Source organism: Ambystoma mexicanum, chromosome 11 (assembly GCF_040938575.1).
Source record: "Ambystoma mexicanum isolate Mex_15411 chromosome 11, UKY_AmexF1_1, whole genome shotgun sequence".
NCBI classification, from domain to species: domain Eukaryota; kingdom Metazoa; phylum Chordata; class Amphibia; order Caudata; family Ambystomatidae; genus Ambystoma; species Ambystoma mexicanum.
In genome coordinates, this window is record NC_090934.1 from 91,219,125 (window position 1) to 91,235,835 (window position 16,711).

Here is a 16,711-nt window from a genome sequence, read left to right on the forward strand (position 1 = left end):
CTTTCTGTCTGTGTGTTTATTCGCTATCCTATGGAGGAAGCCCTTTACAGTCTATATAACATAACCCTTTCCCCTGCTCAGTTCCAGACCAATACAGCATCAGAGCTACCTGAGATGCCAGTACATATCGCTTGATTTCTGGCACTCCCTACCCTCCTAGCCTTGGTGGTCGAATCATAACCGATCTTGGCACCCTTGGGCGTTTCTTATGCCGGATGAAGGATGGAATTTCAGACTGTAAAGTCTTGGACATATGGGCTGGGATTCCAACTGGGAGCGAACTTGTAACATATAGGAGACGGGGTAATAGTGTAATTTTAATTGCAGCTATTCAAGTAAGCCACAAGAGTTCTTGCGAGTCCCAATGCTTCAGATCTTACCGTAGCCTTTTCCACAACGGGGGGATATTTGTCCCATACAGGGTTTTATATTCACTTGTCAGGATTATCCCCAGGTATTCCATCTCCTCCTCCTCCTCCCATGCCAATGGGAATTCCCATTGTAGAATTCCAATATCCCCTGGCTCCTACGTGATGTTTAAGGCTTTAGATTTAGAGTAATTAATAGCAAACCCTGATACTTCCCTGAATGCTGGAGCACAGACATCACTCTGGGCAGTGTCGTCCATGTGTTCCTCATGAGTAGGAATAAGTCATCCGCGTACAACTCAATTTTGTAGGTGCCTATTTTGCTGTCTATCTACCCGGATCTTGCCTAATCGCTGCCAAAGCTTCCATTGCCATGGAAACAATCAGAGGAGACAAGGGACAGCCCTGACGAGTGCCACGTCTGATCTGTACACGTGCTGTAAACTGGCCATTAACTACAACTTGTGTGAAGGGAATCATAAAGTTTGCCTCCACCATGAGGGTAAAGGTTGGTCCACACCCAAAGGCCTTCTGTGTATGCTCCAGGAACCCCCAGTCTAGACTATCAAAGGCTCGCCTTGAGTCTAGAGCCGCAACAGAGAAGTGCTGCCTGCATCTAGTCCCGAGCTCTATAATATCAACTGCCCACCTTATATTATCCTGAGTGTGTCTTCCCAGGATAAACCCAGCCTGGATCATATGGATTAATATGGGCACTATCTCTGCCAGCCTGGTCGCTAGGATTTTGGTACACATTTTTGTTTCCCCATTCACAAAATGTATGGGGCGGTAACTTGGACAATCCGTTGTCTTTTTCCTGGGTTTAAGAAGAAGTGATGTTGTGGATATCCCCATATCCTCCGTTACTATCCCACCGTTCCTGATCTCGTTAAAAAGTATGGTTAAAGGTTTTGTCAACCACTCCCTAAATGTTCTATAATGCCCATTCCCAAACCCATCCAGACTGGGTGTTTAGTTGTTTGGCAGGGAGTTTATTGCTTGAGCCACTTCCTCAGAGGTTATAGGTCTTTCCAGATACATCCTGTCTTCTGACAATTGTGGGAGTTGAAGCCCATTCAAAATCCAGCCTGTTAGTCCGGATTTGTACTCTCGTGGCAAAAGGTCTGCATGGAACTGTTCCACGGTCTTCAATTTGTCGCCCCCCCCTTTATTTTTCAGCTCACCGGCCCCATCCCTCAGTTGTATTATGTAATTCTCTGTTCTCTTTGTTTCCTAAGCTTTGCTGCCAAGACACGATTAGCCTTCCCCCCCATGGATATAACTCTGCCTTGTGGTAAGCAACAGCTGTGCAGAGCGGTCTGCTGTATGGGCCTCCCAATTGTGCTCTGACTTTCTGTAGTGCCCGTAACGATTTCGCTGACTGCCTGTTTTTGTGTATCGTCTCAGTGACTTTCACAATGTTTGTGCTACAAATTTGATTACCGCCTTGTCTGCATCCCATCACACTCGCCAATCCACCTCCCCGGTGTCATTTGCACAAAAGAAATGTGCAATTGCCCCCTCCTTATGTGCCCTGATTGCCGTGTCTGTAAGAGTTAGTTCATTCAGCCTCCATCTTTTCTTCCTACTCCCCTTCCGAACTGGTACTTCTATCTGCAGGGTCACAGGGGCATGATCTGAGAGATAGCGGACTACGATGTCAATTTAGAGCACTTGTGGTATCAGAGTTGCGGATACCAAAATCATATCTATTCTCGAGAAGCCTTTGTGCGCCTCTGGGTAAAAGGTGTTGTCCCGATCTGTCTGGTGAAAGAACCTCCATGTTTCAATGAACCCCAGATCCCTGAAGAACTTCCTCAGGGTTTGCCGAAATCTCCTATCATTGCCCCTAGGTGCTAATGTTTTGTCTAGTGTGGGGTCTATTAGGCAATTGAAATCACCTCCACCACTAACTGACCCTCGCATCAACTTCTAACCCGTTGGAGAACCATGGCCAAAAAGCAATACTGTCCCTCATTGGAAGCATACACTGAAATACATTTGAATTTCTGCTCCCCCACCATGCCCTTAAGTACGAGAAACTGACCGTCAGGGTCCCAATATATAAATGAATTCTTAAATTCCATTGTGGTGTTCATCAATATTCCCACACCTCTCTTCTTGGTTCCACTTGATAAGTAAAATCTCTGGGGAAACCCCTTATGTCTCATCCTCCCCTCATCCTGTGGAAGTAGATGTGTTTCCTGTATGAATGCCACCACTGTCCCAAGTTCCACCAGTCGATGTGGTATAGAACAGCGTTTCATTGGCGTTCAAACCCTGAACATTCAGGGTAACAGTTTTTATCTCAGCCATCCTCAAATGAGTGCAGTTCCCAGAGTCGCTCCCCCATCGTGCCAGCACTTGCCTTGCTTCCCGGGTACCGGTCCAAGCCAATTAGTCAAACAAGTAACAACGGCCCCCTTTGTAACAACTCCAACCACCTTTCCTTTCAGCGACATGTATTGCTGCTGTCCCAACCAGGACTGTAAAGCATATCCCTGGGAACATTGGGCGGAATCCTGAGTACCCCCCGGGCCCCATTCTGACCACCCCTATCCCGAGTCCCTTCCTACCCCTCTGTAAATACTGGAGGGGGTTTGTCTGTACTCCTGCTCTCTATATGGTAGAGGAGAGGCACAGAGGACTCCAGCCAAGATTCTCTATTTGGTAAACGTGGGCAAGCAATCAGGGCCTTGCTTCTCAGGAGGTGATGCTGGCTGGTTCTTAAGTATAGTGTAGTTCCCAAGCACCCACAAAGGAATGTCCACACACTGTATTAGTGAAAACACAGTCTTTATATAATTAAGATTCAAGGTTATATACACAATCATAACTCACTTTGTGCTCAGTTAATCTACAAATGCAAATATATACAGTTCTAAGTGGTGCCACAATTATTATCAGATTTCAAGTGCATCAACTGTACTATGGTTAAATGTCACACAAATCACTTAATAAAGGTAACCAACAATAGATATAGGAGGAAAGCAGTTGGTTAGAACAATTGGGCAGAATACAGGCCCCTACCGCTAGACACAGTTCTGTGTGGAGATCCCCCCACCTGGGCAACCTGTAAAATAAAGATATTTCACAAGCCCAGTCCATATATTGTTCAGTTAGTCTTATTTCCTTCTACAATGTTTCTACCACCCCAATGTACCTGGAATAGCAGAGTTCGACGACGGGTCAATCGGGCATACAGTGCATTCAGGCCATTCGCCTCCCTCTCAGACACTCACAAGGAATGTGTATTGGGACAAGTACCCAGCCATTCAACACTACACACTGCATTAATATCCGTTTCGGGCAGCGCTGTCTCAGTCATTGCATTTCATACTAGAAACCAGACATCCACAACAAGAAGTGCATATTGGTCACACACTCCATTCACCCAGGCCCCACCCACAGGGTGTACCGACAACATACAGTCACTGGGAAGGCTCCAGCCAGTCTAGCCTGGACCTCACTACAATACCATATATGGAACTTCCACCCAACAGCCAGTCAGGGGGACGGGACAGAGTCAGGGCTTACCAGGTCTTTGGAAAAACAAGGTAACAGGCAATAGAAAGCAAGAGGCCACAGTGGCCATCTCGTTTCCTATCAGAAATCAACTGATTCCAATGGCAGGGCCTGGGTATCCCAAAATGGAGGATACTCAGAGCACCTGTCAAATTCAGCATGGAGCTGCCATCAGCCCATACCCTGCTCTGTGGGCCACACACAGGTGCCCATAAAACCTCCCCAGGGGCACAGGGTTGCACCCCCACCCATGGGTCTGTACCCCAAACCAAAAATAGGAAGAGCTGCACTGCCAGGAGTCACACATGGATACCTGGGCAGAAAACCATACAGAACACAAATTAAAAAGGACGGGACAAGGACAGGGAGGCCCTGTCCCTCCAATGCATTTCCAGCATCACACCCTTTCCCCCTCTTGTCCCACTCTTCGGCCAATGCAGATCATCCCACCAGCTCCCTTCCCTTCCATCATGTGCATAACATTACCAAGTCTGTCCAGAAAGAAAGACCCCCCTTCCCCCTCAAGCTTTGGTCCTATTCCTTCTCAGGTGTCGACCATCTTTCGCGGGCCACAACCTCCCCTTTTCATGGAAGGATAGCCCTATTGCCATCCTTCCATTCTGGCAGTGCGAGTGCGGCGAGTCTCCAATTCCTCCACTGTTGTACCAGTCGCTGCCCTGAAGGCGCCATCCCTCCCCATTAGGTCTTCCATTTGTTCCCCTCTAAGTGTATGAAATGCTTTGCCTTGGTACTCAAATCTAAGTCCACACTTGAAAGTCCATCTGTATCGGATATCTCTGTCCTTAAGCCAACTCGTGACCAGCCGCAACAGTTTCCTTTTGATCATTGTCATCTGAGACATCTTGGAACACTGTGAGTTACGGAATTTCATTGATTTATATCTCCACGCTCCCTGCATGATCCTCTCTTTGGTCTGAATCAGATGTATTCTTGTCATCACGTGAGGAAGTAGATTTTCCTTTGTTGGTAGGTAGTGTCTACCCTGTGCGTGCGGTCCAGCATGAGGATGTCTGCCTTGTCTCCCAAGATTTGCCTAAACAGGAACAGTACACAGTTCTATAATTCCGTGTCTGGGACAGACAAGGGTATCCCCCGGAGCCTGATGTTGTTGCACCTGGATCTGTTTTCAGAGTCCTCTTGTTTGTTTGAAACCCATTCCATTTGTTGTTCTAGTACCGTCATTCTGCACGTCATCTCCTCCTGTTCATGCCCCTGCTCGCACAAGACTGTTTCTGTCTCCTCCACTCGCTTTTCTACTGCCAGCACCTGCTTATTAAGGTCCGTGATTGTAAAGTTGACAACACAAGAACTCAAAACTTGCCTTTTGCAATCAACTAGTTACTCTTGCATAACTGTATAACTCTACCTTTAAATTTGCATCGCACTGTGGTCTCATGTATCCCATGACTCTCTGTAAGACCAATGTAACAATGTACCTGAAGATATCCACTGTAAATCCTTGCAAGACTGTAACCATAAGAAACACAAGAAGCCCTCTATACGACCGATGCAACAATGTACCCTAAGATATCCACAGAAAATCCTTGGCTGTAACCATAAGCAACATAAGAAATCATCTGTAACAACCATGCTTCTGTAACCAGCGCTTAGATGCCCCCGGGCTAAGTGCGGTTAACAAATGTCTAAATAAATAGATCTTTGATTTCGGCCAGCATGTCTTGTAAATCCCACCTCCTTGTGTGTGGGTCCGCGTCTCAGCCTCTGCATTCTGGGATGGTGATATGTGGACCTGCGCCACCGTCTGTTGTGCCGTCTTTGCAGTTTCTTGCCCCTGCAACATGGTTTTAATGTCACCTGAGAGCGCAGCTTTTTGTTTTCCTGATTACTTTGACATATTCGCTGTTAAGTTCTGTCCCCCCCTCCCTTATGGGCTGTTAATGCGTCTCTTTTCTGCTTGTTTCTGTTGTGCCAGCCCACTCCAACCCTGGAGGAAGTAGGGGAAGGAGGTGTCCTATCCCCTGTTTTGTGAGGCTTCACCGGGGAGCACGAAGAGTGTGGTCTGGGTTGTAATACCTTCGGTGTGTCCTGCCACAGAGATCTTTAGATGTAATGGTGAAGCCTGCTATTACTTCGCGTTGCAGAACTTCGTTACTTCTCTCTCAGGCATGCTTACTCTTTCAAGGCACCTCCAGGTAGGCCCTCGTGTGCCAGTAGAGCTCCATGTCCATGCTCCCGACACCCAGGTCTGCGGGACTCCTTACCGCACCTTCACCTTCAGTTTTTGCGATTCTGATGGGGGTATTGGGGGGAGAGGGAAGTACCCTCCTTCGATAGTTGTCCTTCACTTGTGCTTGTCGGGAGCTGCAGGCTATCTCTCTGTCTGATACGGGCCGTGCCGGGCTGCTGCTGTTAAGCCAAAGTCACTCAAGCCATCTTGGGAGAGTGTCAGTGTTAACTCGCCGTGCTTCGATCTTCGGTGTTTCTGCCCCATCTGCTACGGACTCGGAGCGCTTGTTGACAGGGTGTTCCAAACCCTGCCTGCTGGGTTGGGGGGGGGGGGGGCGGGGAGGTGTCAGGCTGTTTCCATTTGGAGGATTGCTGGCCCGCGCAATGGGCTCAGGCCTCGGAGCTCCCCGAAGCAACATCCAGTGCAGACGTTGGCTAGCCACGCTCCCCAGAGATGACCATCTTACAGGGAAGTCAAGCGTTGTAGTGGCAGGCAATGTAGACCACATCTTTGGAAAGAGCCAGCTGGTGATAAAACACTAATTGTTATTAAAACCTGTGCTGGAAATGGACCACAAGCTATGCTGCCATATGAGCAGCATAAGTTCAAACATCCTTTGGACAATAGCACTACAATTTTCCGGTCACATGAACTGCATACAGGAAGTGGAATTGGGACATTTGCATGTTTATCTGACCATGAATTGCACAAATTAGTAACTCTCTTTTTGTTATGTATATATGGCAATGTTTGATCGCGTCCGAGGTCAATTTGTCAATCATTTGGAACTTATGCCTTCATTTTGATGATGCCCTACTAAATCATCTAATAGGTAAATGCTTTGTCTGAATTTAGTTGGCACTACTCCTCCCTTTTTAGTGTACCTGCTTGTTAGAAAGTAGTCTGTAAAATGTTGGGATGGAGCCTAGTGCTTTTCTCCATTCCCAAAGTTCCCAAGTGCTTTAGAATTAGGCAAAACTTCTGTTAACTGTTTTCTAAGCACTACAAGAGTCCAAGGGGGAGGAGGTTCACTAAATAAAGATAGGTAGTATTTAAAATATAAGGTTCAAATAACCAATAGTTGGAAACCCGTATAAATGATATTTTGTGTAGTTTTAAAATCTCAACGCAGGCTCTCTGCCAAGAAAGAATGTGGCCTGGCTAAAAATGGATCGCAGAGCTCATGCAGTGTTGCATCACTGAGGCTCAGGATAGCAGAGAACACGAGGTAACTCAGCAGCTGTTCCTGACCATCACAAGCCAATGGAGACTAAAAAAAAAAAGATTCAGCACGACCTACAGAGTACTAGGAAACAAGGGTTTTTTGTAGGAATTAATGGACCAGATCAAATATACTTGAGTTAAGAGATGAGAGAATGGCGGGAAGATGTGTTTATGTATGAATGTTTATAACATAGCAAATTATGCTAAACAAAAGCAACAATGTATTCCTGCAGAGGCAACATTATGTTAAGTAGCCTGTCCCAAACAGAACATAGCCATCCCAGAATGAAGAACTGCAGCATCCCTCGAAAGGCAAGAAGGACAATTCAGGATGAGCTCTGCAGGTATCCAGTAAGCAAGTCAAGAGTATTTAAGCCCCAGGCCCAGCACCAGTCTCCAGGACATGGGAGCCAGCAAAGGAAGACAGAATGCGGTCGCAATGGCAGAGTCCTCTGCCATTCGCCCCAATCCTCATCTTTGTAAAGGTTAAAGTTTGTTATCTCTTCCAAGATAGACTCATGGCCTTAATTCCCTAGAGGGGTGCATTTACACTGGTTTGAGCGTGATCAGGGGGTACCCCAAAATATTTAAGGGGTGCTCCTGTAAATTGGGGTTCGCTTTCAAAAACAATTGTCGGTTCACCTGGAATCTTTCATGACCCCACTTGAGGTAGATCAGTCAGCTTTACTGTAGCAGTTGCACTTGCTTATAGTCCTATCTCCCAAAGTGATGCTGCTTTTAAGATAACACGGACAAGTCCTCCTAATGTGTAGTGTAGACATAGGTTTTGAGCCATTACTGTGAATATTAGTCAAGCTATTATTGTCTCTTAGCCTTGATGTTTTTTTTTTATCCAAAAAAGTATTCTTTTTTGCTTTGACTGAAACTTAATTCCAGCTTAATGGCATTCCTCTTAAATCATTTTACATATTCTAACCGTTGTCCCTCTGCTCCATTCCAAATTAGAAATAAGTCACCAGTACACGTCATCTTTAGGGCTATTCCATTCCCCCGCCCCTTAAAAAGTTGCATACTATTAGGCAAAGCAAGTGTCCTTTTCAATCGTCCTAAACTGCAGCACAGGTGTGGCAGCAACAGCGCAGACCTGATTCTCATGCGTAACTCGTTCACTATACTTGGGCAGCAGCATAGCCCTATTGCCACATACAGAACAGGAATAGAAGTTGTGTAAAGATTACAACTCTCCCTCCTCTTACAGGTTGTCCTTTCAGAATGACCAGGTTGCTTAGACAATCTCACTGCTGTGATTGTGAACAAAGAGGGTTGTGGTGTACTCCCGTGAAACTGTCACCTGCCTAATTTGAACTATACTGATCCTGCGAACGGCTGCCCCACTGTCCTCCTGTTAAGGAGTCTGAAGATTCACAGGATCTTGTCACTTCTCCCTTACAGTGGAGCCCTTCCCTATGAGGCTAGGGAGTTCAGCCCACTACGCAACAGTCCCCCTAAGGGACGCGGTCAGCAGGACCTCACATGGAGAGACTTCCCCTCTTGAGGACAAGGACTCGCATTCCGTGAAGCAACTCCATGTCCCACTTTCCCATGAACCCCCAGACCATCACTGTCTCAGTAGTCACATCCTGAACAAACCACTATCTGCTATTTTAATGCGACTTCCAGTATTAAAATCTAGTGGAGATTCACTGAGAAGAAGAGAGGCAGAGAAATGCTGATCACTCCTCCATGGCAAATAGAGAATACTGTGAAGAGTTTGAACTGTGGAGTAAGAAAGAGAAGAGAAGGAGGAAAAAGATAGAACAGCTGCAACTCAACCTGTCCAAGACAGAGGTTGCTCTGTTTGGACCCATGCATCACCTTGCGGTAGGGAAGTGCCCCCAGATTCCATGTTTTTTAGGGCCTGAGCTTAAGCTTGCCTCCAATTCAATACAGGTCGGTGCCAAGGTTCAGGTGGTTTTCTACTCCTTGCGCCTGTTATGTCAGTTTTTGTCATTTGTCCCAGAAGATGATCATGCTGTTGTAGTAGGTTCATTGGTGAATTCACATCTAGACTACTGAAACTGCCTTCTTGCTGGTATTCCGGTCAAACAGCATCAAAGATTGCAAAAGGCACAGAACACTGTCGTAAGATGTCTGTCGATAAGGTACTTCCTCTCACCGGACATTAAACTGGCTGCCTGTGGAAGACGCAATTCATTTTAAGGTGGCGTGTTTGACATTTAAGAGCTTGATTGGTGTTGCTCCCTTGTACGTGGGAGATAAAATTAGCCGCTACCACTGAGTAGTATGCTACGTTCAGGGGATCAATTGCTGTTGTCAATCCCCTCTTCCTCTTATGTTGCAAGGGGAGACTGAATGTTTGTTGGTTATGGTCTGAGGCTGTGGAACAGCCTCCCTCAAGCAAGTAGAGCTCTTAATTCCTTTTATCAGTTTTGCAAAGCCATTAAAACCTTCCTCTTCAAATAATGGGCCGATGGGGGCCTTAGGGCTGTTAACCTTGTTTCGTCTGATGAAACGGTCCCTGACACTGTCGGTTGGTTTCTCTTGCTATTTGGCCTTTATACAATTAACTTAGTTCTATGCAGGTTTAAATATGCACAATAAAAGATGATTCTCCCTTCTCCCCTCAGGAGGACCTAGCTCAGAAACATAAAAAGCAAAGGAGGACTTACATTAGGTCATCGTATTCACGGAGCTGGTGAAGCCCGGGAAGTTCGAACATAAAAGAGAGAAGCCAGGGCATTCTGGAAGGTCCTCAGTCGAGAGGATGTGGAGAACGAAGAGTGACTCCAGTGGTGCAGAAGCCGGCAGCGAGCAGACTCCTGTCTGTGGCAAGCAGTACCAGGTGGTAGTGTGACCTCAAGGAGCTGGATGCCGAGACCATCCAGCAGAATTCTCCACAGAGACCCAAACAGAGGATAGGAAGCCTTTATTGAGACTGCATGATACCGACACCACAAGAAGAATCGGTGATGCTAACTCGACAAGCTAGAGGTAACTGGAGCCAAGAAAAGCCAACCAGTGAGTGAAAAGCAAACAGCAATCCGGTGTGCGTTTCCCCGCAAGCGAATACAAAGTATCCAAGAACACGCGTAAGGAAGAAAGATGTGCTTGTTAAAACTGTGAGTCTTGGTCGCCGGGTGATCGCATCCATGACAGTTCATTGTGAAACGCTTCTCTATATACCATAGACCGTCAGGCCTGACGATCTCCAACCCCACCACCCAGGGCCTCTGTCCAGACGTGAATTCTAAATCGTAGCGGCAGCCTGACAGAACTCTGCACCTGACAGAATTCATTCATCACCTCATCCACTGGAACTCGGCACACGCCAAATCCTAAAAGCCAGTTATCATCGTTAATCATGGGCAATTGTGCAAGACTAGTAACCCAAGTACCAACACTCTTGAACTTGATCAAGGCCAAGCAATTATGCACCACGCAATCTGCCCTAGATGGCACCTGCCTGCTAACGCTACACCCCTGGCATCCCAGAGCAGAACTAGATATCGGTAGGAGAGGGAGAAGTAGGGGTGGGGGGGCGTCCAATCATTTAAGCTTCTAATCTCTCCTGCCATTGAATGTCTATAACAGAACTACCGACCGTTAATTCTATCTAGCAGAACTAGAAACCCTTGCGCTAATCGGCACCTATGAACTTAATAACTGACTTGTAATTATACACTATCAAAGCTGGAGTTGCCTCACTTGCAAATCCTTATGAAGAACTATAGCAAGAAACGCTGCAGCACTTATTTGTTACTAATCTCAGCTCTCTGGGTATATCCAAGTAGAAATACCTACCAGGGATTCAATTTAACAAATTGCCGACCGAAGATAGTGCTAGCAGTTATGCAATAAGAACATGAGTTTTGAGACTGACCTCCCTCTCTCGCCCAACAAGCATCACCAAAATATGTGACCCACCAAGATAAAGGGAGGTTCCACGCACTTGACAGGGACCAGAAGTTGAACTGAAACAAGTTCCCCCTGGAAAACAGACACTCAAACACATCACTATACTAACTCTTTCCTCTGCACCAACAAACCTTTAGAATGCAGCTACAACCCTCGAATAATTCAGCCTGGCTGCACACATACTTACACACAGCCACGTTCACCTCAACAGCCTTTAGAACGCAGCTATACCCCTCGAATTCGGCCTACCTGCACACATAACATCTCCTTCAAGCACCATCGCTGCCAAAATGCAGATACCATTTCCATTGGTTTTACTGCACACATTCTGCTGCTCTTACACAGACACCACACCACACCACACCACAGCTAACGCTAGTATGCATCTACACATCACCCACTGCACACTGGCTGCACACAAACAGATTGCACCCATGCACGTTGTACTACACTACTCTCTCCACTGACCTGGACTGCGGTCCCCGAGGGCGTTAAACCCACAGCGCTTTGGAATCATAATAATGGTAAAAGGCGATATACAAATGCCAAATAACATAACATAAATGAAACTGCAAACCTCCTAGAGAAAGGGGGAGCTGTGTGCAGACAGCAAGTGGGAGCAACATCTGAAATGTAAAACCCCTTGTGAAAAGGTTATTGCAAATGGAATAAACTGAATGAAACTAAACCAATAAAACAGAACTGATTGTTCCCCTTATCTGAATAAAATAAGACTTCTCAAGGAATATTGAACTCTGCATTGAGAAAGCAAAAAGATAAAAAGAAAGACAAACAGCCATTCTCATGCATTCAAATGCTTTGGAACGCCTATGAGGGAGATTTTACCACGGGAAGTTGGAGAAAGACATTTCCCCATTGAACTGCTTCAGGGTTAGGGATATTTTAGGTGGGACACACTCAAAAATAGCAGCAATTTTGACAGAAAAATCATGATTTTCCCCCCTAATTAAGGGTGTTGTCATGTATGCATCCTTTTTTTACTCTGCATTGAGAAACCAAAAAAACCTAAGTGTGAGCCGAATTATGTGAACTGCTTATTATGTGAACTTTGAAGGAAGATTGTAAGCTCTTGGTTGCTTGACCTGTAATGGGTGGACTTATGGTCTGAAACTGCACCCTGGCCAGAGAACGTCTTGCTACCAATCGTTGAAACTCGTTGTGGTGAAAGCTGACAACCAAGTGCCACCAGACTTTGGGGGGTGGGGGGTGTGGAAGGAGTCCCGAATGGTAAAATATTTGTGAAAATATCAATGCTGCAAGCTATTTTTCTATTTTAAGAACTTACGATAAACTTGGGGAAGGGAACCCTAAGCTTTGGTATCTTTTAACTGTATTTCCCAGAGTTGTTATTAAGGTGCTTTATTTACAAGGTGACACTGAACTTGGGGAACGGAAACCTAAGTGTTGGTGTCTTCGTACTGTGTTGTCCTGGGACTGTGTTGAAATTGGGGAAGTGCAACAGAACTGTATTTCTGTTTGGTGGTTTGAAGGAAGATGAATTGAACTTTACAAGGAACTTATGAACAATCTTGAGAAGAGGCTGAACAAATAAGCCAGAGCTGGAAATGGCTCAGAACCTTAATGTTGGAATCCCTATTGAGGTTTTGGTTGTATATCCCAGCACAGTGTTTGTAATAGTTGTAAGTGCAAGTATAGGATTTTGAGATAGAGGGACCTTTAAGTTTAACATACTGACAGACTTTCCTAAGTTTCGTTAGGCAGGGAATTCCCTCCATAGTTGGGGCAGGTTAGGCATTCATCCATCCTGATTTTTACTTTAATAAAGTATTGTTCAACTTAGAATCTGCTGTCTGTATCTCCTTCCATGATGCCAACCTCACATTTCATAATTTACAAAAATGTGTCGGTCTATGTTCACTCCAACCCATGTTACCCAAAGGTCACTTGGTTCGAACCTACATGAATATCATTTTGTCCTTTTGTTTCCATCATGTAAAAGAGATTGCTCATCACGCTATTATTCTGAGCAAAGTGTTCTCCTTCAATAATTAAATGTTTATATTTTAAACACCTTTAAATACTATGGGAAAAAAAATAGTAGTAGTAGAAAAAAAAGCACTGACTCCAACATGTCACATTTGCTTTTTTCTTTTATTTGCTTGCTTGTGTGTCCTTTCTTTTTTCTTTTCTATTGAGACTGTAGTGTGAGAAACAATTTCAGCAATAACTGCTGCACTTTATGGAGGATAAACTATGAAAAATAAAGTGCAAATAAAGCCAGATAAGCAATTATGTTTATGGTATTTGAATCCCTAATTTTCTCTCTAGGCATTCTGAGATGCCTGATCACTGGCCAAGCTGTTCAGTGTTTGTGACTTGAAACAAAATGCCTGTAATAGTGAACTAGGATTACCCATCGGTAACATTTCCTCAGCTGGGTTATGCTTATCTACAAGTTTGTTGTTGTACTCTTTGGTGTTGTTTGGCTTTTGTGAAGTGAGGGGGACATGGGAAGTGTTGCGCTTATCTTTTTTAGGTTTCTTCAGAGACCAGTGCTACTGTGGCATTCGTGGGAATTCAAAATGGGCTAGTCTACTGATTCTCTGCCTAAGACTCTACAGGAGATTAATGTTGTTGTGTATGTTGAACTGATTATACTTTGATCCAGCCTTTTTCATGGGCACTGCCTTTACTTCACCACAACCCTATATATCACAAGTGTGATCCTCCAACACACTCACTCTTTGCAGACCTGCCCAACTCGCTGACAAAGTGAAGGACAAGAATCTTGGTCGCCATCAGCAAATATTTATTCTCACTGCATCCTCTCATGTCTCTCTATCCCCAGGGAAGTGGTGGAATACATGGTACAGCACTTCAAACCTCAGATTTTTGGTGACCGCAAACCAGTCTACGATGGCAAAAAAAACATCTACACAGTCACGGCCCTTCCAATTGGCCATGAGCGGGTGAGTTCTCGGAAACCTTCTGCGAGAGCAGTCCAGCCTCACATTGGCAAGTGAATCTTTCATATTTAAAAATTGATATTTTTAAATGGTCACAAAATCTGGATTATGTTTCAGAGGATGGGTACTGCCACCATCCTTTTATTTGCTTGTTTGTATGAAGTGATAAATATACCAATGAAGATCTGTGTCCAAGGGGACGCTGCTGTACAGGTCATCGAAGACTCCAGTAAAACCAGCGAGTTAAAAACCTCTAAACAAGTCTATTTTTATTGTTTCATTTTTATAAAATAGAGACCAATTTTAATAGTTTTCAGTAGTTATGCTTTATTTGGACTAACTCATACAACCTGTACATACATTAAATAACCATAAAAATGAATTAAGCAATAAGCCTCCACTTCAGGTAATGCCCCAGGGCCCATAGTTACAGGTCCGAGTGAAGCTGCCACTCGTGGAAGGAACCCGAAGCTGCAGCGGGGCCTTATCGGCCGGGTAATGCCCCTGCGAGGGCCAATGAGCTTGGTTGTTACAAGCTCGTTGACCCTCTCCCGGTACTAATACACTATTTAAAACCAAGCTCATCTGGGCAAGCAATGTTGGAACATTCTAAAACTGATGCCACAGGTTATTTGTTAACATGCAGTTGTGTACTATTGTTAATCAAGTTGCCAAAGGGCACGCTGATTTTAATAACTTCTGTCCCAATGACCACACCCTATACACAATAATTAGCCACTGCAAACACAGCAACAGAGCTGTGTGAGCTATTAACGACAACTAAACAAATGGTTCACATTAAATCATATTGAAGTAGATTTGCAGAAGATTGACATTGTTTGAAGGTTTGTTTTTTCACTTTATTAAGCACAGCCTTACATTCTTTCACCAAATTCTTTCATGTTGTGGGCAGATAAAGTGCTATTGCATTTCCCAAAATATGTCACAAACGGGGCAGATCTTGCTTACATGTGGGTTACTGGAGTTTTTGATCACTGCCAACGACAGAATAACTAAGCACATTTTGACATAAAGGCTGCACGTGGTTATTGGATAAATATAACAAGGTAAGAATTGCACCCTTGATTGAGATTACCATAGGATAAGCTTCAAATGAAGATCTGGAAGGATTATTTCGTGAAATGCCCTCTTGTAACCAGTCCCACAGTCAATAGAGCTTGAATTGGTAGAGGCGGTTTCGATCCACAAATTTGGAAGACCGATGTGGTTGGCCATGTCCTTCACATGTATAAACTTACACAGCATCTTGCCTCCTGTATATTTGACATCAGCTTGAGCCCCCTTAAAGTTATACAAGTATGTATAGTGATGACCATAAACGTAAACAAAGCCGCAGGGGTTTACATTCTTTTCTGAATGCTGTGTGCACACGCTTTAATTTCATTTGTACTAAGATATAAGCTGCCGTCTTTGGGAGATATTCCATCTTCAGAAGTATATTTTCTGTGTTAGGCAATTTGAGAAGTGCAAGTATGGCACCCAGTGTTTGCTCTGTAGAGCTCAGAGATAAGTGCCTGATACTTAGAAACCTCAGGTATAGTTGTAATGTCCCTGTTTCCAAGGGAGTAAACCTCAATAGAGTTGAACAGGTTTGTACTTAAGTTATCCTTATTAATTTGACCGCCCCATTTACTATTTTTGTCAATAGACAGAGATTATTAAAATTGATATTTGTCACAGATGACTCGAGGAATATGAGGCTCGGAGTTAGTTCAAGGGTTTTAGTCGGTTTTTCAGGCCCATAGGGTTGTCCCTCCCTCGTCTCAACTACGCTACAGTGGATAACCTAAAGCCAAAAGCTTTCTCTACCTAATCTCACCCAGGGATTTCCCAGATTCCCACTAGACAATCCATGGGTTAGTTGTCTAAAAAGGGGATGATGGATTGTGCCTCTCAGTCACTCTGCCTGATTTGAGATACCGGAAGGTGTCTCCCTGACTAGTGCCCGGGGATCTGTCACCCAGGTAGCCAGGACACAGCCATCGCTTTTGGATTCAGTCCCTGGGGGCGGACCAGTGAGGAAGGATCACCTGGATGGGGGGTCCTCGGGGAGTAGAAGTCGGGCAACGATGGGTGAGAAGCGGCATCCCCCTTCTTATAACACCTTTTCCCCATCCTACAACGTAGGATACTCAAATACTCTACCCCGGCCCCTTATCCGACACAAATGCTTTCGCATACCACGAAAGACAATGGATGAACACCAGAGCCGTTTACCTGACATGTCCCAACGCAGGGGTCCGGCAGAGTCAGGCAATTGACCAGAATTACACATACCTGACGGCCTTTTGTTTCCCCGAAGGGATAAAAGGTGGAGCACAAGAGCACGATATGAGCAAGGCAGATCGCATGACGAGGCAGCTAACCCAGTACGGCAGTTTAAGAGGAGGAGAAAGGTGGCAAGAAACGAAAGGGTGAAGAGGAGAGACGCGACCTTGCCCTTTCTGACCAAGAGCCGTGAAACCTCTGTGGAAGTAATTTTAATACCGCAAAAAATAGCCAGCGTGTGATGCAGCAGA

At 45.1% G+C, this 16,711-nt stretch overlaps 1 protein-coding gene across 3 annotated transcripts in view; it reads left to right on the forward strand.

The window, feature by feature from the left end:
• LOC138503099 (protein argonaute-1) overlaps nucleotides 1-16,711 on the forward strand; it is a 582,484-nt gene that overhangs the window by 83,744 nt on the left and 482,029 nt on the right. For all 3 annotated transcript variants that reach the window (XM_069622604.1, XM_069622605.1, XM_069622606.1), the window contains exon 3: nucleotides 14,054-14,174. In XM_069622604.1, the coding sequence (XP_069478705.1) occupies nucleotides 14,054-14,174 (121 nt within the window). The remainder of the gene's footprint in view (nucleotides 1-14,053; nucleotides 14,175-16,711) is intronic.